At 46.1% G+C, this 26,315-nt stretch overlaps 1 protein-coding gene across 5 annotated transcripts in view; it reads right to left on the reverse strand.

Annotated features, from left to right (window-relative positions):
* Positions 1-1,111: 1,111 nt before the first annotated feature.
* The window catches only part of tmem260 (transmembrane protein 260), a 31,290-nt gene continuing 6,086 nt past the window's right edge, over positions 1,112-26,315 (reverse strand). For 4 of the 5 annotated variants that reach the window (XM_080783250.1, XM_080783249.1, XM_080783247.1 and 1 more), the window contains 14 exons: positions 26,029-26,180; positions 13,994-14,171; positions 13,059-13,172; positions 12,348-12,527; positions 12,148-12,188; positions 10,522-10,608; positions 9,657-9,765; positions 8,971-9,143; positions 7,293-7,464; positions 5,859-5,998; positions 5,005-5,181; positions 3,155-3,208; positions 2,772-2,859; positions 1,112-2,604 (listed from right to left, as the gene is read on the reverse strand). In XM_080783250.1, the coding sequence (XP_080639376.1) occupies positions 2,350-2,604; positions 2,772-2,859; positions 3,155-3,208; positions 5,005-5,181; positions 5,859-5,998; positions 7,293-7,464; positions 8,971-9,143; positions 9,657-9,765; positions 10,522-10,608; positions 12,148-12,188; positions 12,348-12,527; positions 13,059-13,172; positions 13,994-14,171; positions 26,029-26,129 (1,869 nt within the window). In that variant the 5' untranslated portion in view covers positions 26,130-26,180 and the 3' untranslated portion in view covers positions 1,112-2,349. The remainder of the gene's footprint in view (positions 2,605-2,771; positions 2,860-3,154; positions 3,209-5,004; positions 5,182-5,858; positions 5,999-7,292; positions 7,465-8,970; positions 9,144-9,656; positions 9,766-10,521; positions 10,609-12,147; positions 12,189-12,347; positions 12,528-13,058; positions 13,173-13,993; positions 14,172-26,028; positions 26,181-26,315) is intronic. The other variant, XM_080783248.1, reaches the window with a different exon arrangement.

The raw sequence follows: 26,315 nt of genomic DNA on the forward strand, positions 1-26,315 counted from the left end.
AGAGAGAAAGTAAAGTAAAACAGGCAAGGGACAACACATGAGAGAACAGTGCATCATGTTGTAACCAGGAATACTGTACATACCGATACAAATGTTCAAGTAATAATGATTTAATAGCAAAACACAGTTCAGGTAATATTCTATTTATAAAGATAAAAAAGTCACATCTAAGTGCAGGTTGATAGTGGTTTATGAGAAAGCAAACCATCTCTGCTCGGTCCCATCTCCTATACGGCAGCCAGCCGACAGCCACAGAGCAATGGTGTACTGTAGAGTAACTAAGTACATTTACTGTACTTAAGTACAATTTTGAAGTATTTTTTACTTTACTGGAGTATTACCAATTTCCCACAATATCTCAAATGCAAATATTGTACTTTTACTCCACTACAAGTATTTGACAACTTTACAGCGTCCCCGGCGGGAATCAATCCCGGGAGGTGTGAGGCGACAGTGCTACTGAGTGACTGCACCTACACAGCATGTGCTTATAACCACGCCCCCTTCTGTGGCCAACACGGAAGTGCCTCTTGCCTACAACTGCATATAGTTTCTGACCATGAAACAGAGTGAGCTATAGAGCGAGTTGCGACCTGATAAACAGAGAATAGCAAATCATGTTCTGGCGGGAACATTTGCCCCGAGTGCCACTCAAAGTGGCTATTATTATTACTGGCCTATTATTACTGGAATGTCCAGAGATCCACCTCTGGATTGAGGTGGATGTGATCTGTAACATCCAGGCGACGGCTCCGTACCTAACCTCCATCTGTTCCATGTGAAGGAAGCTGTGGAGACGATCACGCTGCAGGGATGTGACTCCGTCTTCGCTGTCGACGACACCAGTTCTGCTGGCAGGAGGTCAAGAGAGAGGGGACTCTATATGGAACCATGTTGAAACCATGCAACTCACAATAAACATGGGCAACACAGGTAGCATCGGGATAGTTCTACCAACTATCCCACTATTGGTAGTGCTACTACTTCCATTTCACTGTATGATGTACTGTTTTTCCATTTATTTTCTAGTACAATAATGGATTGTATTTCTATAGTGCTTTTCTAAGCATTCAAAACGCTTTAAAATATTTAACATTATTTTGTTTTTATTCATCAACAACATTCATTACATATTACTGTGCATTTACTGTCCGGTGTTTGAAATCGGTTGATGCGGCCCTTTAAGTGACTCTCCATGTCCATTTGCTGGCATTTGCGTGCCACAGTGTCTCACCAAGCAACCTTCATGAGGCTGAGAGTCCATCTGTCAGGGAACTGAGGGTCTTACTTGTCTGTGTGTGTCTTGAGGGTTAGTGTGCATTTTGTGCTTCTCTAAAGACGAAAGCACTTCACACTGCATGTGGTTGCTAGCTGCCTGTAGACACGTTGCACACTGCAAACACGCTATGCACACCTCCACACAGCTACAGTATACGTACTGTATGCAGGCATGCACGCATGCATGCAAACACCTCTAAAACGGTCCCTGGCATTGTGACATTTAGAATTTCATTTAAATCTATGAGGGATTATAACCCTGTCGTCAGGAAGGAAGAGAGTAAAACGCTCATGGAATCCATTAGTTTTTAATGTGGAAAGGACGATCTAAGATAAACTGATGGGAGGAATAAATGGATGGAGAGAAGGAGTGATGGATGGAGGGGGTGGTCAGTAACGGTCATAGTGAACGAGGGGCATATAAAGAGACATCACATCACAAGTCTGTCCTAGATACAAATTAATCTCTCATTTTGGCCCCCCATAGTGGGTTTCCCTCGATCTCAGTTCTGTTGCGCCCTAAAAAAAAAAGAAAAAAAAAACTGGAACAGCAGGAGGCCGGTTGTGAGAGAAAGAACAAAAATGAGATTCAGCGATAAAGTTGTAAGGGAAACACAAGAAACGTTATTGGGGTCAGACAAGGGTCTCTTAAGAGCCTTTCCCCAGGAGACCCCGGTTTACAGTAAACATCTATCCAATCACGAAGAACTCCGATCTATGTGCTGAGCTCCGTTTGCCCTCTCTCGTGGGATGTAACAATTAAAATCCCAACCCAGAGCCCAATCCACCACAGTGACCCATTTAACCCACCCAAATCCCTCCATATTATAATAATTATTATTTGTATACATTGTTACTTTCCCCTCACCTACATTTGTAGATATCTGTATCCAACAGGAGTGCTACAGTTCCAACTAGAACCAAACTTTGCCACCCTATATTGCACATCTAGAACGCCACCTGTCAACAGTCTGGTTCGTTCAGGCTGTCCCTGGCCGGTGGCGTTTCGGATTGAGGACTGTTGGCACAGTCTCCAGCTCCATGTATAGATCCCTCTGGACGTGGAATAGGTCATTGTTTTTTCATCTTGCGGAGTTGGTCTCTCACTTTAATAAAGTCTGAAACAGCCGATTGAATGGCGTCAGCCTGTGAATCGTCGGGCTCTTTCTCCAAGTAGAGAGTGAAGTGGCGTGCGCTGCAAGTCAGCAGGGTGTCTGGGTCGTGGCCGCTGTGACCCGAGCGGAGGAGCCTCTCACAGGCCAGTGCCAGGTTCTTATCCCAATTGGGAGGGTAGTCGGAATGGGCCTCCACAATCTCCTTGTACAGCTGCATGGCGGACACATGCACATTGCACGGACACACATGCAGACACAAACACACAGAGAGGCAGATGTTATCCAATACAACGCCTGCCACCGAAAAGCAAGTTCTAAAAGTGAGCAGGTTGATCCTGGTGAATTATGCTTGCGTTTGTGTGTTTAGGGCAGACTCACGGTGTAAGAGAGCTCAAAGAGGCGAGCCTTCTTCACATCTCCCTGCATCCTCTCTGCCAGGCCAAACAGAAAGAAAGGCGTCTTCATCCTGAAACAAAGCACGCAGCACTCAGGGCTAAGTGCTGGATGGATGAGCCATGCAGATTCACGCTCTCTGACGCACCAGTCCAATAGAGTGGTTTATGTAGATGCTGGCAGCAAGCAGAAAGCACATGCAGATGCTCTACCGCACAAGACTGGTTTATGGAGATATTGGGTAGCGGGCCGGTGGTTAGTGTGCGTCGTGACACAGCTTCTATCTGCTTGCTATGGTATACGACCCCCCTGCTCTAAAGACAGGGGAGAGGCAGCCGTATCGGAGTGAAATAAAAATACCAACGTACCTGGCTTGCCACATCTCCTCATTAGCAACGTGCTCCCAGGACGCAGGATGAAAACTGTGCAGAGACAGAAGGACATGAAAAGATATATGTTTTAATCCAAATAGCTAAAGGCTTTGCCTTGTGCAGAGTTCTGATTATAAATGATTATTCACGTAGGTGCATGTACTGCAGCAAACAGTATATACATTATACATATACACTATACTGTAGTATATACACTGTAATACAGATTAGGCAGCCATGCCCGCAGTTAGATAACAAGGGCTATGGCAAGTGCCGATCGCATAGCATTACACAATTTAAGGTAACCACTTAAACTCTAGAGTATATACAGTACATTGTTTCCACCAAACATTAGATTATTTTTTCTTTCAAATGTCCACCTGCAACATGCCCAGGAAAGGTGGTTAATAATTAATTAATTAATATCAAATTCCCCAGCAAATGTCTGACAGGAGTTAGTTGAGAACCAGGCTCCCTGAATGAGGGAGTTCCAGGGGGTCCCCAGCTAAATGATAGTTAGGACCCAAATGGAAACCTCGTGGGATGGAACCAAACAGACCCTAGCGGGTCCATTTGGTTCCATTTGTACACTCTCAGAGTTAAATGAACACTGATTTTACAATAATATAAATTGGGATCTCAAAGATAGAAATGCCATTAAATGGGAGTCCGTAGCGTAGACTAATGCTGTGGGTACTTGAAATTAAACGAATTGAGAATCACTGCTAGAGTCATAAAACTCTTCTCTTATGGGGTCCCTGGCATACATCTTCAAATGGGGGTCCGTGGGGCTAATTAGTGTCAATTTGGGTGTCCTTGACATGAAAAAAGTTTGGGAACCCTTGGTTTACCACTCTGTTCCTTTGCACGCGGTTAAACCCCAGTTACTCGACAATTCTACCACACCTTTCAAAGAAACCATGTTTGGCGGCCGAGTTAGACATTGCTAATTCCTTCAGCAGTGACAATGCTTGTGTTGACTGTTCAGCATACGGCAGCACTTTAGCTTGCGCTTGGTCAGCTGCCAGCTACTGGCCTTATCTATCACGTCCTCAGACCTTTTATATACACTATATGTACTAGTTCAACTCTGTATTTGCTTCATGAGCGCCAAATGATTATTCAACAATACCAGCCAGCATGTATTAGACATGGACTAAACCACGCCACAGCACAGCAAGTCCCCCTCCCCCCCATTTTTGTTGCCCATAAACACTTGACCTCTTCTTCAAAAGAATATTTTAGCAGGGTTGCTGAGCTAATATTTGGCTCGTGGGCATCGGCGGACACGCTTGTAGTGAGGGTGAGGGAAATAATGTCACAGTCTTCAGTCGTGGGTATCTGAAGTGAAGGAGGGGCTGCCTGCCGGCGCGCACAGCAGACATAATATGGGAGCTTTGACTAATTCCACTTTTGACACACTTATTGACAAAAAGCAATAAGAAACTCATTATGATTCATCTTCAGTCTCATTTCGAATGGCCTGAGAGCATAATGTCTTTGCTCTGGTTTTAAGAATCGCATCATGGTGAACAGAGGGAAAACCCTCGCTGGAGAAATGACCGGAGACATAGAGAAGATGGCTATTTATTCTATTTATTAAGTATTTATGATATTTATGTTTTTTCTCGTTGATGACGAGGTACATTTCTGTTGGATGTAATTAACATCCTGAATGGTACAAGTGCTGTGTAATGATTACATTATTAGCTGATTGAATAGTGTGACCATTATTTACAATGATCCCGTCTCTACCTCAGTTTCCGGTCACTCTCAAAATAAAGCTGAAACGAACAAAAATTATCTTAAAGGAAATAAACAAAACCTGTGTGTGTGTGTGTGTGTACCTGTTGTGTGGTTCGCTCCAGTTGTAGATGCCACGCGTGTGCTGGGCCCACTCTTCAGGGTGGAACTGCCTCTGGGCGGGCACTAGGTGGTCACACACGCCCAGGGGCCAGCGAGTGTAGCTTTGAGCCCAGCTGGAGTCCCCGTCTGGTAGCCCAATGCACGCGAACACGGCCCTCCTACACACACACACACACACACACACACACACACACAGGCCAGGTTCTCACAGCGCTCAGAGAGGCCAGGACCACAGGAGGTAAAACACCCACGTCTATCTCCCTTAAAACACTTCCCTCTCTCAGCCCAGGTGACAGCTGATAACCGACCAGGTATTCATCTCACATCCCAACACATTCCACTTGCCCACTAGCCTCCCTGCTCCTCTCCACCGCTGTGGGCCCTCAGGGTTAATCCCACAGGTCAGTGTTGCCCCTCTGGGAGACAGACGCATTGGCCTGGCAAATACTGCCCCCTGGTGGGCTTGGTATTAACAGGTCTCCTTGTCTTAATGCCTGGGCCTCTGTTCCTCCCTGCAGTGAGTGGAGAGAGCAGTGCTATCTGCCTGGAAAGCGTTTAAGCAAATCGAGTAGATTAGTCCGCACTTGTACAGTTCATCAGACTCCTCTCACGGCAGCAACAGTTCTATGGGCTTATCTCTGCCCTGCACTCACTGCTGTATCGGCCGTTCCACTGTTCTCCACCTCATTATATCACACGCACTCTTTCAGTCACTCCATTGTAGCCCTCCTCATTCACTCTTCTCTTCGTCTCACAGCTTTCTATTCATCCACCCAGGCTATCTCTTTGTTCTCTCCACTCCCTCTCTATCCCACTCTCTCTCTCTGTGTCTTACCGTAAGTTGTGGGAGAGGAACAGCTCCAGACTGAAGGTGTCCTTCTCCTCTGGGTTGACCGGGTCCCACCAGCGACCTGGGTAGTGGACCCCCAGGTGATGCCGCCCCAGTTTGGCCACGTACCAGCTGTAGGTCATCATCTGGAGAGAGACACTAACTGAGTTTCACCCAACACTACTGGCAACCATTTTCCAAAGCAGACTGTGGGTTGTTTGATTTTCGAGTGCGCCTTTGGAATCCATTCATTTCAGCATGCTTTGCAAGTTTCTTGGGACATGGAGGGACCACACTAAATATTAATGCTGTCGTTGTTATTGTCCAAATTGCACTTAAATTCATTGAATTTAATGCATTGATGTTCAGTCCATAACTTATTTGAATGAATAACACGTGATTTAACCGATGTGTGGTAAATGATAATACAATAGAACTAGAACATCTGCTCTACTCTAATTTAGACCCTGTGTCAGATAGGCAAGTGGTACTGCCTGAAGCTCATGAGCGCAATATCTCCCCTGCACTAAACTTAAACCCACATAAATCAGTGCTATTGAACACCCTTTATGTCTGTGTGTTGGTTTAATAAAAATATTGAACCAATGGAAAGTAGTAAAAAGCGCTTTGGACAAAACCTCTTAATTTGACCCTCAAACTGTCTGCTAAAGCAACTAACTCCACCACCTCTCCCCCTTTCATGCAAGTAATTGACAAGTCACAATACCAACTTTGATGAGGCAGTATTGCTTTGCTTTCAAAATATACGGTTTTCTTAATTTCCTGAAAAAGAAAATATATATTTTCCATTTCCTGATAAATGAACATCACCAGAGATAAGTATGTATAAATAAATAAAATGCATACATTTTTATAAGCTAGCAGTGTACCCTGTTTGCTTCAGACCAGAGTCGACACCTCATTTTAAGACACCTGCCAAAAATGACAATGGCACTGTTTGGCAATGACAGTTGTGCTTTGCCCATTGCAACGGCAGAAGATAGGGCCCTATGTGGCAATGGAATTGTTTATACAATCAATCAGTGTATTAACCCATTTTGGGCGGGAACCCCTTTTGGTGTTAGCATCATGTTATGCTTTAGCTATTGAAAAATAGCAGATCTACAAGCTCATAGCGCGCCACCGAGTGGCGTGCTACGAGCTTGTAGGTCTGCTATTTTTGAAAAATCGAAGAACGACTGACATAGAAACATAGCTTTTTCAGAAAACTGTCATTTTCAAAGACATTTTTAGAATCTGATCTCAGGTCAGATGACTACAGATGGGACTACAGATGAAATTTAGCTTCGGCTAACTCTGGCCCATTTACATTGATGTGAAAACTGACATGTTGATTAATGAGCTTTGTCCCTGTCAAATAAATAAATTAATTAATACATTTTAAAAGACATGCTGGTATGAATGCGACGTTGTGCTGACCTCCTGGTCGACCAGGCGTACATCAGGCCTCACTGCCTGGCAGTAGTGCAGATAGCGCAGGGAGTTTCCTGGCAGGTCTCCTCTGGTGAGAATGATGGAATCAGCCGGGAAGGAGGCCAACACCTCTCTGCCGAACCTCTCCACCACACCGTTACTGCTCTGATCACAGTCCCTGGATGACCACACACACACACACACACACACACACACACACATTACCGTCGCGACTCAACCCAGCGTAGTATTTATTCAAATATTAAATTGACAATTCATTATTCGACTGCAGAGTGCAGACATCCATGTTTAAAAAGGGATAAAGCATTTCTGCTATATTTTCAGTGCACTCAAGACAATCTTTCAACATGTTTGAACCAATAACAAGGTCTTCTTCAGCCAAACTGTCAAAATGTTTTTGTATGTTGCTCATTACATAAAAGTACATAAACGTACATAAAATAAATGCATGTACAATAACTCATGTCAGTAAACAAACATCAACAAATTCAGTTTGATATAAGAGCAGAGATCACTCAATGCAGTATGTTTAAATGTCAACGTTTATTAATTAATAATTCTATATTCATTATTGGACCATTACAATGTTGCCTGTATCCTAACAGATGTCGCCCGTGACCCAAGTTTGAGTCTCCAGTTTGAACACCGCTGACAGTATGGCTGAATGCTTCCTCACTCCCACTGAGAAGTGTGCGCGCGTTTCACACATAATTGCGTGTGCACGTGTGCTTGTGTATAGCTTTCAAGGTTCTCTGAGGGTAAGTTGTCAGCCCCGCAGCATCACGCTCAGGCTGCCTATCTAATCATGGGTGAGACAGGTGTGATGGGTCTGACAACGTGGGCCATGCTCTCCTCCTGATCAAAGCCGCTCAGTGATGGCTGTCTGGCGCTCCCCGGCACCGCACCAGTGTAATCTGCCTCCTCGGACGGCTAACATCTCAGACTGAGCACTGCGAAGGGAATCTATGTGCTAACCGTGGCTCTCTTTAGCCTCCACCATGGGGCGAGCACAGAGAAACCTGACATGTGGAGTTCAGGCCTCGAGTTTGAAGTGCAGAGGAGAAACAAATCGCGTTGACTCAGGGAAAAGTTATGGACAGGGATTTTAGAAGGAGGCTAGAATCAAGGTCTACTCTAAAAGTTGTTGCAAATAAAAAACAAGAGGTATAGTTTTCCCCCCCAGGTACAATCAACATGACTGTATTTACAAGAATCACGTGGAAAAAGCAATGACACATTTTCCAATGCTCCATTGGAAAATATTACCTCTAATCAGTAAAATGTTGTGGGGTTTCTTTAGTCAGTTTCTGTTTTATTTTCTTGGAGAGATAGGAGCGTGTGCAGAGAAAGGTAGCCGAGGGTAGAGAGGGGTAAAGACGTGCATCACGTTGCTCCAGCCGGAATCAAACCGGAGACGTTGCACTACACAGTATGGTTGCTGTAACAGTACCCTTCTGCGCCCCAAAACATCACAGGTTTAACTGAACAAAGAGAGCAAGACTTGTGCCTCCTTTGCTTTTGTCTGTGAGATACGAATATACTGTATATTTTGAAAGCGGTAACAAAAAAATCACACGTACATCAAAGTCCGAGTAAGAGTGTTATGCTAGAAACAACCTAGCTGCAAGAAAAAACATTTGGGAAATGCACACAAAATGCTCACCTATGGTTGGAGTGGATCATGTGTGCCAACAGAGCCCACGTGAGACACCAGGCACTGGTTTTCCACAGCCTGCCACGGCCCAGCCTCTTCTCCAGCCTAGTCTGTGTTAAACTCAGCCCAAGGCCGGCAAGCACACACACCACAGCATCACTCTGTATCCAGAAACGCTCAACCTGAGGGGAAAACACACATACATAATTACACACACACACACACACACACACACACATAATTTAAACCCTCTAGACTAGTAATGTGGACCAAGCTCACAAGCTTGTGGATTTTCTAGTTCAAGTGGTTCAGAGGTACCAAAAAGGTAGATTGTGATCACGTGACTTTGATTGACATCAAATAGGGCCTGTCAGTTCAAACCCACAATGAAATACTTTGTTTTCAAGAGTGTAGCGGAAAAACATCAGTAGCATTACAAAGTTATACAAAACAAAACGGTGCCAATTCCATTTCCCCCTCTATCTATCTCCCATTCCAAGTGCGTTTGTCTTATATGTAACACCAGTGCCGCTATTCCAAAGCCCATTCAGGTACATCTTTTAACTATCTTCAGCAATGGGATAATAATCTTTGGGTGGGTAGACCTCGTTGCACTGGTCATTTTGAAAGTAGCTCTCAGGTCAAAGAAGTGCATAGCTCACCACTCCCAGCAGTTAAAGAAGTGCATAGCTCACCACTCCCAGCAGTAGGGGTTTGCTGATGTCCAGGTTGGCTCTCCAAGCGAAGAACAGTGAGTAGACGATCAACATGGTGGTCAACAGCCAGGACACAGCGCAACACCGCCTATAGGTCACCAATTCACCAGGACATAATTATTATTTTTACATAATGTACATATACGGTAACTGTAGTAATTAATTCAGTAGTAATAAAGCCATCGTTGTTTTTAATCTATGGAAATAATAAGGGATGGCGTGCACCAGCCAACAGCAGGTGTGTGTATACCCCAGTCAGCTTAGAAGTGCATGACTGATTATCCAACGCTGAGTGAGTCATAATGTATTTGGTGCCAACCACTGCATCATCACAAACGCATTATAGCATAGCTTTTAAAATGAATGTCCACACTAACCAGACAACGAGCGCGAATGCATGCACACTGTGCACCTGTGTGTGTGTGTGTGTGTGTGTGCATACATGCGTGCGTGTGGAGTCAGGTTTAATTAAGTGCACCCCAAGGGGCCGGCCTTGTTCCTGGGCTTTCTGCTAGTCCTTATCAGCGCCCCACTACAGACCCCAGCGAAGACACTGCTAGAACGAATGAGTGGATCACATAAGCATCGTAGTGGGCAGCGTGACAGCTGGGAGCCTCGGTTGTCTTTGTATTCCGTTTTCTAAGATCGGCATGTGATGGTGGGTTTCGCTCAATGTCTCTCACTCAGGGGGATTAGATTTTTGGGTTAAGCGGCTGGTGCAAAGCGTGCGTGCATGTGTGTGTGTGTGTGTGTGTGAGAGAGAGAAAGGGACAGACAGACAAAGAGAGATACAGACAGACAGATAGGGTTCGATGTCATTTGCATACTGTCAAGCTTGTCTTACCTGTCCGAGGAGGAGAGGAGTATGCCGGCCACAGCCAGCACCAGAACCGGGGTGGAGAGATCTGTGAGGCAGTGGTCCAGTTGAGCCCTGATTCAGTCGCACGCACACATGCGCGCACACACACACACACACACACACACGCCTATGATGGACATCGAGGACCAAGCTCTGCACCAACCCCACTGCTCCACAGCTGCCAGACTCAAGGACACCAATTAGTGAATGCCCTTCTAAAACGCCTATGCATCCCTTATCAAAACAAACTCCTAGAACTGCGTGCTACCCCCTTTCAATCAGGCTGACGGGTACCAACGACACTGCTCACACACACACAGCAATCCCCCCCCCCCCCCCCCCCCCAGCAGCGCCTGTCACAGAGCACTTTCGCAGAGCAGAGAGAGATAGTTTCCTGCCTCTTCCTTAATACCCATCTCTATTTGACAGCTTATTGAGTCTCTATCTCTCTCAATGTACACTACATGTGTGGATGTGCTGAACCATTGCCTGAGTCAGTGTGTGTGTGCATGTGCGATCACGTGCGTGCGTGTGTGTGTGTGCGCCACGTGCGCGTACGACTGTGTCAGCTTCAGGAGACACACACACACGTGCGAGTGTGTGTGTGCACGACACGTGCGCGTACGACTGTGTCAGCTTCAGGAGCGGGTTTACGTCTCCAGAGTGACACGCCTGTCATGTTCGTCTCTCGTGACCGTCATGAAGGTGTGCTTGTCCGTCAACCAGCGGGGGCTATGGGAGACGAGGCGGGGAGGGGCTGGAGACAGTAGTGGGGGGTCTTAAGATGAACGCCCCCACTCCCCATCCCGTCAGCTGGAGAGAGACACCGGGAGTGGGGATGACTGTATCAGAGGCGGGCGGGTGGGTGGAGGTAGAAGAAGGGTAGGGGTGGGGTGGAATGGCGGTTTGTTGGAGAAGAGATTTTTTTTCCCCAGCTATATTGCAGTGTCTGTCATCACAGCTTGTCACGCTCAAACAGCAGAGCTGAGTGATCATTTCAAACTGCTGGAGAAACAGAACACAGATTTGGCCATCTAAGCAGGTTCAGTTCTGCTTTGATGGAGAGAGAGAGAGAGAGATCGACCAGAATAGGATGGAAGGACAAAAGCTGCCAGGTAGAGGAAGAGGAGCCAGGCTCCAGATCTGACTGTGCAAACTAGTGGATCAGTTTGCAATGCGGTTAAAACCTCTCTGTGTAGAACGCCAGAAACAGAAAACGCCGCACTTGACGCCGTTGACATGGAGTACAGTATATCATAAATATGTCTGTGAAATGTTGGGAAAACCCTGTACAGTAGGAGCTAAATGAGTAAAGACTTTGTTGCAAGCCTGAGTTGTGCACCGAAAATAGCCAAACTACAGTTTAAATTATGCATACTGTTATGGAAAATAAATATTCTCATCAATTGTACATTATATGTGTATTACAAGCAATACATTGCTATATCTGTGTCTCACCAGTGAGCATGGCGGTTATGATCAATGTTTGAAAAGTTTGTCAGAGTTGACAGAAGGGTGGAAACATCCAAGTAACACAGTGAAAATCCTCAGTGTTGAGACTATGAAAATTGACCCAAATGGACCCCCGTAGCCATCAACTGGTATACTCACTGCAGCATCATGGTCGGGTTCACTGAGACCTCAGTCTTTGCCTGTGCACAAACAGGGAGAGGACAAGTTATCGGTTATTAGGAAACCCTATAGAATGACAAAATGCAATTAAATTCCCTGTATTGTCATTGCCGGTGCATTACAGTATATGCGTGTGTGTGTGTGTGTGTGTGTGTGTGTGTGTGTGTGTGTGTCAGTACCAGGCTGAAGGTGCCGTATTCAGACCTCAGAAGGTGGGTCAGGAGGCCAGACAGGGTGGTCTGGTCCCCCCAGCTCCAACGGGCTGTGTTGAGGTACGAGGAGATGGGAAGGTAGATGTAGGGCAGAAAGCCACCCAGGAAGCACGCACCCAGTGACACCAGCCCACACACAGACAGCTCCTGTCAAAGACACACAGGAAGGGATTAGCAATGTTACAGTAACATGCTAACAGTGTGGTAGTAGTGGTAGTAGTAGAATGGAATACATTAAAGACGTGACGTAACAACTACAAATAAGGTAAAAAAGCCTTCTAGTATGGAATTCTCCTTTAAGGAGGGCCAGAACCTACACTGTGAGAGCTTTTTTCTATGAATTAGCATGCCAACATACGAACAGTGGCAGCAGTCGTTAGTAATAATAATAATAAATCTTATTCGTATAGCATCATTTCATGACATCGAATGCAGCCCAAAGTGCTTTACACTAAAAAATAGATCAACAAAAGAAAAAAAAAAACACACTTGTGTGAAGTGAGGGGCACCTTTGTTTGCTTTTGTACATCACAGTCATATGACTTGGCTGCCATATGACGTCACACACGAAAGCCACACGTTGGAGGGGCTAGCGCCCCTCAACACCTGACAATATTAAACAATACTAAAGTAGTAGTCATACTAGAATGGAGTACAGTAGGGGACATCAGAACTCACCCTGTGAGAGTAAAGTCGGTACAGCACCCAGGGAATGATGACCACTACATACAGTAATAGAGTGTGTTGGTTACATAGACCCAATCCACAACACAGCGCCCCCCAGTGAGCCACCTATAGGGCACAGAGGAATTGTTAATTCTATCTAGAATCAGGGGTAAATACACACTAAAATAAAATAGTAGCCAACTGATCTTGAGTCATGATTACAGAAAAGTGATAACTTTAAAGGGCCTTACCAATTACTAAGTTTTGACCATAACAGGTTAACGCAGTCAGTGCATACTTTTGTAGATCTCAGCCTATTCAGAAGGATGCACATAAAGTGCACAAAGACCCGCACAACGTCTGCACTTGCAATTATTTTATTTATAGGCAACGTTTCGGTCAAAGACCTTCTGCAGGCATCTGCTGATAATAGGTAGCCACATAGCTATATACATACACAGATCCCAACCATCATATATGAAAACTATGTACAGATCAATCAATAAATTACAATACACCTCAATATATCACAATAAAGCAGAGAAACAGAAAAATAGTAGATCTCAGCCTACATTTTTAAGCATCATGTGTCAGTCACTGTTCTCATATTCAGTTTCCATTGGCAATGACTGGCTTCCAATGTTTGTGGGAGGGGCCGTTTTCCTAGTTGTGTTACTCAGATGTGTTCACTTCATTGATATCAATAGATCTTTCAAAATCAAATTTGAGCTTACCGGTAAAACGTTTTTAATGATACAATTAGTTTTAGATAACATTGGGGGGGGAAAATGCAAATGAATATGGAGAAAACATCTAAAACAATTAAGCAAGTTAGGGGGAAATGGTTTGTGCAACCTATATATGCCAGATACTGACAATGACATGTAGCAACACTGGTATGGTCCTTTAAAAGTGTATCAAGGCTAGAGGTATGAGGTGCTGGCTACCTTGTTCCTCTGTGAGGTGCTTTCAGAAGAATGAAAAGTGGCAGTCAAAGAGAAGAGCAGCCCAACGAAGACGTTGTTGAGGGAGAAGACCTCTGCCACCATGGACCACTGCCAGCTGAGCCTGGACACAGCAAACACCCCTCCAGCCAGCACTGCCCCTGGGCCTGGGCCAGACAACCTGAGGTTAGAGAGGGCAGAGAGCTGAAGTAAAGGCTAGAAAAGTCACACCCAATTTGAGAAAGACTTTCACACTCAAGTGTGCTCCATATTTGCCGTGCCTGCAGCAAGGCATGTTAGGTTATTGCAATCGGTTTTTTTTTTTAAATCGTTGCAAAAGGTATTAATTGATTGCCCGAGTCTGAACTAACCCTTTAAGTTCTGCAGGTGCTACTAACTTGATCTCCAGTGGTGCATCTATGTGCTCAGGGAGCGAAAATAATTATGAATATCGGCACAGATTATCGGCCGTTGCCAAATAATTGGTTGATCCCTAAAATGTAACCTGGCACAAACAAGGCCTATAAGTTGCATCATGATCCAAAGAATGCAGGGAAAGAAACAGTAGTAGTCGACGGTTCAAGAGTTATAGGCCAAAACGTGAAGTGGGCTGTTGTAGTGCCACCACGAGGAGATCTGAAAAATGTAGGGTGGCAATCGTACACTACGTTCATAATTTGAGGCATTTTGTACAAAACAGACCACTCCTGCAGACTTTGGAAGCCAATCTTAGCCAATCAAGATGGAATATGGAAAATCCAACAGATTCGTGTTGATCACAGAATAATGTGTAGCGTGATGTTTGGACAAAATCTGTAGGAGAAATAAATAAATAAAAGGTTTTGCAAAAATCTGCCTCCTGGTGGCGCTATAACAGACCGATGGGAAAAATATGGAGCAGAGGTACTGCTGTGGTGTTCGATCACTCCCACAGTACCGGAGATTAGTTATTCACAGACAGACAGACAGACAGACGGACACACACACAAGAACACACAGACAGAGGCAAAAACTGTCTCTGCCACACCTTCGGCTTGGTGGGGACAACAATCAGCAGAAAACTAAAAGTACTGCATGGGCTTTTTTCTTTTTTTATCCAAAAGTTTAGTATTCCAGGAGGAGAGTATTGTGCTGTAATAATAGCATGAGTGTTAACAACATTATATTTTAAGTATCATTCAATGTTCATAATGGGCAATCTTCACAATAATATGTTTTCTTGTACCATTAATCACAAAAAACTTTATGAATAAAGATAAATACTTAATTTCTTAAACATTGACATTTTTTACCTATTTAAAACAAAAGATGATATTAACGACCCTTGTAATCTACAGTACGTTTATTCAGTGTAACTAAACATTGTACTAGGGACACAATCTGATCACATTCTTTTAAATGTGTCCCACGTTTGCTATGCGGACAAGTCCCTGAAACTGGCTGTCCCACTCTAATGGGTCGCACTGGCGCATATCACGAGGACTCTGTAGCACCCGCTTGATCTCTAGCAGACTGGCACAGAGAACCACCGTAGTGGAGATAGCACTTTATCCTTGGCTTCTTAAAATATATGTGTGCACAAAAGCACCCCTCCCCCCTCCCCTCCTTTCCTGTACTGTCTCCATCTCTCTAGTAGTAATTGAAGCAAACTTGGGATAATCTGTCGTATGCTAAGACCCACCACTTACTAAAACGAGAGACAGAAGGGGAAGAGAGAGAGAGAGAGAGAGAGAGAGAGAGAGAGAGAGAGAGAGAGAGAGGAGGGGTTTGGGGGCAAACTACGAAGAGAGGAAGGGTAAGAAAAGGAGGAGAACGGTGCAGAGGAGAGTAGTTACTGTAGTGAGGGGGTGAGGGGGATAGTAAGGATGGAGGATGAAATGATGAAAAAAGGAAGGGAAGTTGAAGAAGAGGGGGGGGTTCAGCGGGTGTTGGGGGGGGCAGCCCGGTCCCCGGCATGCTGGCTCTGAAATATATGAGCTGGGCTCGACAATTAGGGGAAGTCAGGCAGTATGGCCCTCTCCACCATTGTGTGGAGTGGCTTAGAGTCCTCATCAGCCTATCAGCTAACTGACAGGCAGAGAGCTGCTCTATTCAGCACCGCAGATACAAGCTGCAGGCCAAACGACTGCCAGCTCCCTCATGACCCCACAATCCCTCGCCGGTGACAGCTTCAAGCTCCATAGCAAATTAGGCGCTCTCACATTACAATCGCGGAAGACAGATTCCATTAACGGTATCTGAAATTGAGTAGAGAGCAGGCCTGTTATCAGACCTGACTCATAAGCACCGCCATTAATCACGAGGCATGATACCATTTATACATTTCCAGCTCTCTGCCTGCTGCTGTGATAGTCGGCCACAAAAGGCCTGATGAGACTTAGGCGAGGGGAACAATGGAGCTTTCTGAGGAAACCGCAGTAAATCAGGAAAAAAAGACGAGAGGAGGGAGAGAGAAGGAAAAGAACTTGCATGCCGACTACTTCCACATTTTTAGTGGGTTCTCTCTTTCCTACCCTTTATTTCCTCTGTGTTCTCTGTGAGCTTCAAGCGTGGTGTGTGTGTGTGTGTGTGTGTGTGTGTGTGTGTTGGGTGCTGATGGGGCGTCTAGCAGTGGGTCTTAATAAGAGATAGCAGCGTCTTTCTCCCCCGTGCCGCTTCAGGAATTAGTAGTAACTTGCAGGAAGGGTGGAATGTGTGTGTGTGTGACTGTGAGGGGGGTGCAGCGGGTGAAATGGGGACTTTTGTAGAGGTGCAGAGACCCCCCATACCCTCAAACCTACCCCCCTTGCATGACAATTAACCCCCAGCTCATACGCTTAGCAGGGGGTCTGGTTTCAGGCTAGCGCAGGGTGCCGAGCACCATTGGGGGTCCGCGGACGAGGATATTTAACCAACTCTGCTGTGGCTTCTGGAGCCCTGTCTGACAGCCAAGACTCGTCACACACACACACACACACACACACACACACACACACACTGCGCACACACATCACGCACGCACACACCACACAAGAAACACACCCCCCTCTTCTCCAACTCGTCTATTCCTCCTGAGTGGCTGCCACATCTCTCTATTAGAGGCCGTCAGCCAGTGATGTGTGTACACTGTATGCTAAATGACCTGTATGTCTGCAAAGGACCACCTGCAGGTCCACAGTCAGCCACTGAGCCTCTCCCATCGCTCATTCCTCCTGTCTCGCTGCTCCCATGGCAGGCAGATAAAAGCAGGAAAAGACTCTGACACCGTTTGTGGCCACGTTCCCTCCCTGTTATCACAACTCAATGCGGTGCAGGATGCTGCTGGTGTGTGTGCTGTAATGTTGTGGCTCTGTGACAATGACCGCATGGTTGAGACGTGGCAGGAGAGGAACATGGCTGACAACGAAACTATTCCATCCTGAACTGAATACCCCCCCCCCCCCCCCCCCCCACCCACCCAACTGCCAAAATATGTCCATGCCATCACTTGGGAAATTAAATGCACGACAAAGGAATGCAGCGAATAATACAGTATGCACAGAGGCAAGTGTGATTCATTTCATACAGGGAAATCAACAATCCCAATAATTGCTGACAAATAATTCCTAGTTTTGTTAATTAAAAAAATAAATCTGAGAATTTACCAGACAATGCAAAAAAGAAAAGAAAAGAAAAAGAAATGTAATAATATAAGGATGGGTTCAAAGCAGAGAAAACCAACCAACCAAACTCCGGGGAGGTGAAATAATACCAGACAGAATGAGCCCAGATACAGCAATGTCCTCCACAAGGACACAGGAACGGCTTGATCACTTTGATGTGTCAAAGCCGAACCTGCCTCGTCTAACCCCCCTCGGTTCTACAACATGGGGCCAGGACTAGCCATGTGCAGCTAAACAACAGCACACACACACACACACACAAAAAGCCAACACCAGCACTCTGTGGTGAATGGAGCTTCACAATGGCGCTGGCCAGGGGACACGCTGTCACACAACCCACCCCAGGGGACCACACAAAGCCACAGCTGTGCCATCGCAGATCAGCTCTCCACTGTTCTGTCACTGCAGTGGTGCTTCTGGAAAAGAATCACACATTCCTGAAGAGGTTGTGGAACCCATGGTGGAGAAGTGCCCCGTTGGGGCCAGGGCTGGGTAAGGGTTCCAGCTGGCCTCCGTTGACAACAACCCCAGGGCTTTCTTCTGGCCACGACACTGGTGTAGCTACTTAGCATGCTTTCATTATATGACACTGGTAAATGCTCTGTGCTGTGGCATTGATTGTGCTGACGTTTCTCAGCCAGACAGGAGGAAAAAAGGCAGCATCGACACTCGACATTGATATACAATTTCATCACATAACCAGCCTTTATTTTACCTGCGTGAGTGCACTGATAAAAGGCCAGAGAGGGTGATATCTGATAACCCCTTGGGCTGATTATGACAGGTCACTAACCAATCAGTGCAAGAATAAATACCTTAGCATGCTGAACTGTCACTATGATCAACCTCATTGCAGAAGGAACCCAGTATGTTAATCATGGATACCCCAGTTGCCATGCTGATCTTTTGAGTTGTGCCGAAATGAGGGTTATATGAAAAATTATCATCTGTACATTCATGGTTGTCGTTGGATAACCACAGGCGATAATCTATGTATAAGATTTCAAATTAACACCCTGTGTTAATTTTTTGAGCGGTGCACACTGCTCCAATGACTGGCCGCATGTGTCCCTATGTCAGTTTGGAGTAGGAACAGCTGCAATACCGCTGGATGCCCTACCTTTAAGTGGCGCTGTTGAGCTTCAGACTGTGCACTATAATAGTACAAAACTGTACAGTGAGAATAGTACAGTACAGTATAGTACTCCGAGTACAGCACACAGTACAGAACACTGTACGGTACAGTACAGACGACAGTACAGTACTATCACCAGTAAGGTTGCAACAATACAAGTATAGTTGCACCGCTCAGTTCACACGAGTGTGATTTGTGTTTGATCTGTGATGCCACACAGCCAATGGGGTGGTTGGCATGTGCGATTGTGCGTTGCACCCAAACAGGCATTTCCTTGCCCGTCCAGAAAGCAGAGGAGGCTTCCTTCCTGCTCTGACAGAGAGAAGGGTAAATGAGGACCTATAGGAGAGCGCTCCAGTGCTCCGAGAGCGTGCAGAATTAATCACCACAATTCTACTCAAACAATGCAGCCACTGACATGACAATTTCCCCCAGAATGCCATCTTAATCTCCACCCAACACACAAATAGTACAAACCGGGGGTGGGGGGGGGGGGGCCTACGACGACAAAAAAAAGAGAAAACAATTTACAAAAAAATCCTGTGTTTATGCAATTCGCAGAATGCCATTTTATTGCTGCTTTTTCCAACTAAGTCATTAGGCACACACAAGTGATATATGAATGTCGCTGCACAGATTCCATTAACTAATTCTGGGTGAATTGTAATTGCAGAGTCTGATCCGTCTCTGTGCCTGGTGCCTTATTAAGACTGCCTGTGGAGGGTGAAGAATGTAATATTGACGTCCGAGGCAGACACAATCTCAGGCCCACGGGCGAAAGGAATATTAAACTGGTACTGTATTCTGCTATGCTGTCTATCTAGACCCCCCCCCCCCCCCCCCTCTATCCCCATTCCATATAGCCAGTAATGAGGAAATAACATCTTCATTAGACATCTGTTTAAATGTATTACAGAATGGGTCCTGGGGGAATCATTGGTCATGCTGGGGATGCAGGGAGGGGGCTGGGGTTCTGCTGGCCCACAATATAACAAGGGATAGCAGGGATACACGGAGCAAATGGGACACAGATTCCCAGAGGATGGGTGAAGTACACAGACTGATGGTACAGTAGAAGATTGACGCCTGCCCTGTATAGTCAAACGGAAACACACACAGCCCCCCCCCCCCCCCCCCCCCTCCACAAGTATGTGTAACCTTAAAGCAACCCCGCCCCTCCCAGTGGAAAAATAGCACACGTGAGGTTGGTGGCGGGGAGGGGAAAAGCGGGGAGCACCATCAGGACCATATGGTGGAGGCCCTTATAAGGAGCTCGGGACACGGCACCACGATGCAGGGGATGGCGCTGCGCCAACCCTCCAGTCCACCGAGGTATCATCTGTGCCACATGGGCCAGCATTTGGCAGGTGAGCCTCTCGCAGGTGTGCGTTCGGGGGAGCGTGTGTAGGCCGGGGAAGGTAGTGGGGAGGGGGAGGGGGGGACGGACACATTTGGTGCCCATCAGCAGTGCTGTTATGTCATCGTGAGATCAGACCGAAAGTGTGAAAAGTGCTGACGGTTGTGTTGAGCCTTGCTCATGTCGTCGTCGTATTTCTTTCCCCGCTCTGATGGCGGCCGTCAGTGTGCGTCAGGATAAGCTTCAGGGAGAACGGAGAGAGATTCCTCTCAGGTAGCGCTGATTTGGAACAGCTTTAGCAGATAAACTGTGAAATGAGAGAGCACAGAATACCGAGCTGTCTGGATTATCCCTCTATGAAGAGTACACACGTTTTCATCCCTCAAGATAAAGACCCGTGGATCGAGGACTTTAGGATTCCTAGGCCAAGAGCCATTTCTATGGCGCTTTGGTAGTGGAATCGATAGCAATTATTATCATTACAGCGACCATCCTCAAAGGCTTGTCAGGCCCCGGTGTGGAAAACATAACAAGACATGCAATTTGGCCATCAAACCATGTGATCAAGCCAAGAGGAGGATGGTAGGATGACAAATCAAAGGCAAGGCTAAGTGCTACATTTTAACTTGTGCACGAGTGAAGTGGCTTCCAAGCCTTTCAACTTACATTCCCCCACATTAAACACGACAATCGGGCCGACTAATTTAATTTCATACATCAAAGGCTTGCCATGTTGGGAATATTCCAGATGAATTTTAAGGTCTGACGGAACTTGAAGGCTCAAGCACCAAGTAATAACTTCAATGTAATTCATCATCCAAATTATTATACAAAGCAACAATTCATTTGGAAAATAAATAAATAAAGTAGTCTATTCCTCAGCTGAGACATCTTTCAAATTAACTGGCGGTGGATGTGTTTATGATGAGAGGCCTCAAAACGGACACATGATCAAAGCAGTCATTAGGGAAGCTGTTCAAAACAAAACGGCGGCCATCAGTGTCATTCGGAGGACATGTCAGGTAAGACAGGGTGTCAACTGGTCACACTTGGCATCTCATCTGAGGGACAGACCTGGCCGGGGGACGCCCCACAGGGCCATGGCAAGCCTTCCAATGCCATCCTGATGGCAATCGGCGAGGCACCCGATGCCCTCCATGCCAGGAGTAAGAAGGAGGTCTTGACCAGTCCGGAAACCCACACCACTCCCCTCCCCTCCTCTGGCCTCCCCGGTACCCTCCCCCAATCAGGCCTTACCAGGCCAAGTCTGCCAGCTGATCCACAGCCATGAGCTCAACCCAAACTGGGGCCCAGACAGATAATGACTAAAACCTTTTATGCTTATTTTTCAAATTGAAAACCCTAGATTAAACATTCATACTTAAGGGCTTACAGGGTGTGACTGTGACTGTGCTCTGGCTGAAGTCCTCAGCGGCCATCATCAACCCTGTGAGGGGTGGTGGGGGTCCTCATAATGACTTTTCACTTAACCATAATCCAAAATTGGATCTAAATCCCCAGAGATTACAAACAGGGCTACAGTATGCGCTGTGATCCAAATATCTCCAGACCTCATGGATATTTCCTGGCCTCAAAATAACCATACAGAAATGTCTGGCCGAGGGCAGAGGCCAGTGCTCCTGTCTGACTGGTAAGTAATTCATCAAATACTTCAAGGCTGAATCAAAAATATGCAGTCTTTCCCGCAGTTGACATAACAGGCAAGTTCCCATGAAGTCTGGAATGGCTATGGCTGCTCAATTCCACAATTCAGTAAGTCTGCATGGGGGCTGATGCAGACTTTCATGCTGACTTCAAATCTAGAGAGTCCGCTTGGGCACAGACCTCACCAGGCTACTGGGATTAGATCAGAACTCATCGCAACAAGAATGTGACATTGTTTATAATTTATTAATAGCATAATTAATATTGTTTATGTAACTACCAACATGAATTGAATATGAATTTGAACAGACAGGCTTATAAACACTAACACACTAGCAACTGCAGTGACACTTAAACTGATCAACCTGCTGATAACTCCTGAATGTGAGGGTCAGGTGATACAGCATGCATGCTCTTATTATTAAAGGTAACCATAATATAAGTCAGTGCTGCCTGTTGCTTCCAGTGTCAATTTTGGCTTTTGTCGTATCTATGGCAATGAGTTAATTCCCACCTTGTTGGCGTAATGCAAACTTGACATAATGAAGCAAAACACTTCAGTCAACATCACAGCATGTACAGTATATGCACTGTAATACAGAGAACGCCAGTCTTGAGTGTTGACATTTGGATTCAGCCTAAGATAGGGCTTTATTATGAAGCCTAAACAGTCATACAGTACAATGGCTGCAATGGCTCAGGTTTGACCTCGCATCATGGCCTATCTATACTCTACTCTCTCTACTCTATACTCTACTCTACCAAATGGCCTCTCTACACCTCTTTAATTCATCACTTGCACACTGGCATTACTATTTTGGGCATGGCATCCTATCCTATCCTAGTATTGATTGATTGATTGATTAGATTATTGAACATAAATGTAAAAACAGCAACAGAGTACAGTCAAACACTCAAACTGCGGTCTTGTTTCCATTCAGGCCCTATGCAATCAATTCATAGACATGACATGAAGAATAACAACAAATTAAAATTGTAGAGCGGGCCAGCCAGCCAGAACCATATAAAGAGATGCAGCCAATGTCATGGCATCAGCCGCAAACAAATCATATTATGGGCGCACAAAAGAGGGTATGCCCATATATGATGACATCAGCGATCTCCATATATGGACATAAAAGGGAGTAAGGCTGACAGATACAGAGATACACAGATCCACTATGTCCATAAATGGTTATGTCAACTTATGTGCCTTGCATGGTTTCTTCCGGCATCGGTGTATGAATGAATGAATGTTGTGTGTGAATTGGTGAATGGGTGAAATTAAATAATAAAAAGCTGTAGGCCTACACGTTGTCCATTTTACCTTCTACATACGTTGTTGAAAAATATCATCATATCCCATTGTCATGATTGGATACGTTTGGACCATAGACTGTAAAAAATATGGACAAAGCGTTCCGCGGGTCTAACGTGAACGTAAAATGAAGCCTGTCAGTCCTTGCAATGGAAGTCGCCATCTTTCTAGATCCGTTTTGGCCCAGCTGGCCATTGGCTGGCCCAGACAACGAGGCGGGACTTCCCCCTTCTTCTTCGTTGGTTTTTATTTTGACTCGAGTGGGTGGGGGATCCCGTTCATAGACTGTAACGGTAGCCACGCCCCTCAGAACATGCGCGACTTTATGGTCATTTTTCTAATAAATGGGACCATAATTTTCCAAAAAGAATATTATGACATTAGAAATGAGACTTTAAACTAGTGACTGGAAGCAAAAAGTATTCTATGGGTTCTAAGGCTATGGGTTTTTTTGAGCCCAATGAGAGCGCCACAACAGGCCATTATATGAACTTTCATTTCCTTAGTGGCTTCACAAAATATCCGTCTGACTGCCCCCCTGGTTTGGACGCACAAAAAATAAAATAAGCAGTGCATCTTCTCCTCTGTCACTGTGGTCTGTGACTGCACGTCTCTGAGTCATGACAGATAGATAGCCAGTGCATCTTCTCCTCTGTCACTGTGGTCTGTGACTGCACGTCTATGAGTCATGACAGATAGATAGCCAGTGGTGGCTGTCAAATATGCCACGTTGATAAATGAGGGCCTGTCAATTTGCTCAGACACTATGATGTAAAATTGTCCATTCATTGTCAATGGGAATGTAAGGTTTGTGTAGGACAAAGTTTGTGCACACACACACCAAAAGCGGGATATCTAGGGCCCCTCAAAAAACAAAGGCCCCAAATATTCATGCAGAGCAATTACCATACAGAGGCAGAATCTTCTTTACTTGCACGTCACTTTCCATGCATGGCAGGGGACGAGGCTGCTGCAGTATGGGCTGAGGGCCAGTCCCCTGGGGAGCGTTTCCTCTCCTACGGCCCCTGCCCTGCTTCAGCAGGACAGGGTCCGAGGCTGCTGCAGTATGGGCTGAGGGCCAGTCCCCTGGGGAGCGTTTCCTCTCCTACAGCCCCTGCCCTGCTTCAGCAGGACAGGGGCCGAGGCTGCTGCAGTATGGGCTGAGGGCCAGTCCCCTGGGGAGCGTTTCCTCTCCTACGGCCCCTGCCCTGCTTCAGCAGGACAGGGGCCGAGGCTGCTGCAGTATGGGCTGAGGGCCAGTCCCCTGGGGAGCGTTTCCTCTCCTACGGCCCCTGCCCTGCTTCAGCAGGACAGGGGCCGAGGCTGCTGCAGTATGGGCCGAGGGCCAGTCCCCTGGGGAGCGTTTCCTCTCCTCCGGCCCCTGACCCAGCACACTGACCCTCTTCAGCACACCTGCCACCCAGCACTGCCTGGCCCAGCACACAGGAAATGGACCCGGCCGCACTGCGGCCCACCTGGGCTTGCACGCTGGCCCAGCAACCCTGTATTTACCTGCTTTAACTGGGCCAAAACAGCCCGCTGAGAATTTTTATGTCACGTACCGGGAAGAAATGACATCATGTTTCACATTTCCTGGGCCGGAGGTGTAAATGTAAACATAATTATATGCGCTCAAAAACGCCACAGTGGGCAACCTGAGCACAAATTGGTTCAGTTATGCAACAACAAAAAAGGCACTGAGTCAATGCAATGTGTAAAATAGTGCTGATCAGCAAGCGTGTGATGTAAGGTAGCCCAGTCGACCACGTGAGATAAGACTCTTTATATGATGAGGTCAGCACTGCGAGACAAACTGCAGGGTGGTCTGACAAAACACACTGATTTATACTTGGTTGGTTTGGCATCGTGTGGCGCACCACAAATAACCACCACCTAAAAGCTTGTAGTATAAATAATGCTTAAAACACTCTTGGCTTCGGAAAGAGTGAGCAGCAGAGAGGTGGTTGAAAAGGGAGGGTAAAGGGAGGACGGGAGGGGAGCTCTCCTGTTCCTCTCAGATCCGGGACCAAAGAAAAAGGGGTGGGGGGGGATTACAAATCGTGCCATATCAGGATTGGGAGCATGCTTGGCAGTGGGGGGTGGGGGTCTATCTATGGTACTATGAGACAACACGCATACGCAACGGGTGGGCGATGGGTAAACAGGTCGGGCGTGTGGGTGGGTTGGAGAGGTTGTGGCTGGACCCTGCTCCTGAATACTGAACAGAGGATCAGGGACGCCATTGGCAATCAGTCAGTCAGGAACCCAAAAAAAAGACGTCACTCCCTATTACAGGCAAGCGTCACGGCACAGAACGTCAGAAGAGAAACAGAAGCTTGGAGAAGTGGACCATAAAGCTCTGATCTTAGGGCAGATCACATGGTGTTTTCATGTTCACTGTCAGTAAAAAGAAAAGTTTAACCCATTGATTCTACAAAGGCCTTAATCTAAATCATCAGTTCTCACACTTTTAAGATTACAAAAGAATGTTTTAAAAAAATTGCAGATATGTACAAGCTTGCAGCGCAGCAAGAACTTTAAAATGACAGATGCTTTCCCGGTTTTAATGGCTTAAAGGAGTGTTTCAATTAACCTTCACAGAGCCTTTCACTTTGCAAACGCATGAAGATTTGTCACAGTAGCAGAGCTGCAACATAACATGAATACTGCATCAAGATGCAAAGGACAGAACAAAGACTTAACAACTTTCAATCTGGTGTCCCGAATTTTGGAAAAGTTGTACCCCAACATGTACTAGTGGTATAGTGGGTTAGTTCTGATATACATAATGGTAGTGTTCTGTCATGACATTATTAACCCTAACCTATTTAACCCTAAGCCATGGACAGAATAGAAACATGGGGTTCATGTTGTGAAGTGGTTAACAACACTAATGTTCCCCCCCAGCAGGACATGTCATACCTGCAGACTGTGAAGCACAGTGCGCCGCCAGCTGCTGCCCCCAGGAGGCTGCTCATCAGGTTCACACTGTAGGCTGGAGAGAGCCACGGCAGGAGAGACATGGCCAGGCGAGCTAGCAGGGTGAACAGAGGGTAGCCTGGAGGATGGGCTACCTAAACACACAAAGACCATACGTTTTGACTGACAGTGCAACAACATGACCAGTGGTTCCCAAACTTTTCAGGTCGAGACCCAAAATACATTTGCCCGGTACTCAAACTAGAGTCTATCAGTCTAAACTTCTGCCA

This window comes from Protomyctophum bolini, assembly GCF_963924005.1.
Source record: "Protomyctophum bolini genome assembly, chromosome: 15".
Classification (NCBI taxonomy): domain Eukaryota; kingdom Metazoa; phylum Chordata; class Actinopteri; order Myctophiformes; family Myctophidae; genus Protomyctophum; species Protomyctophum bolini.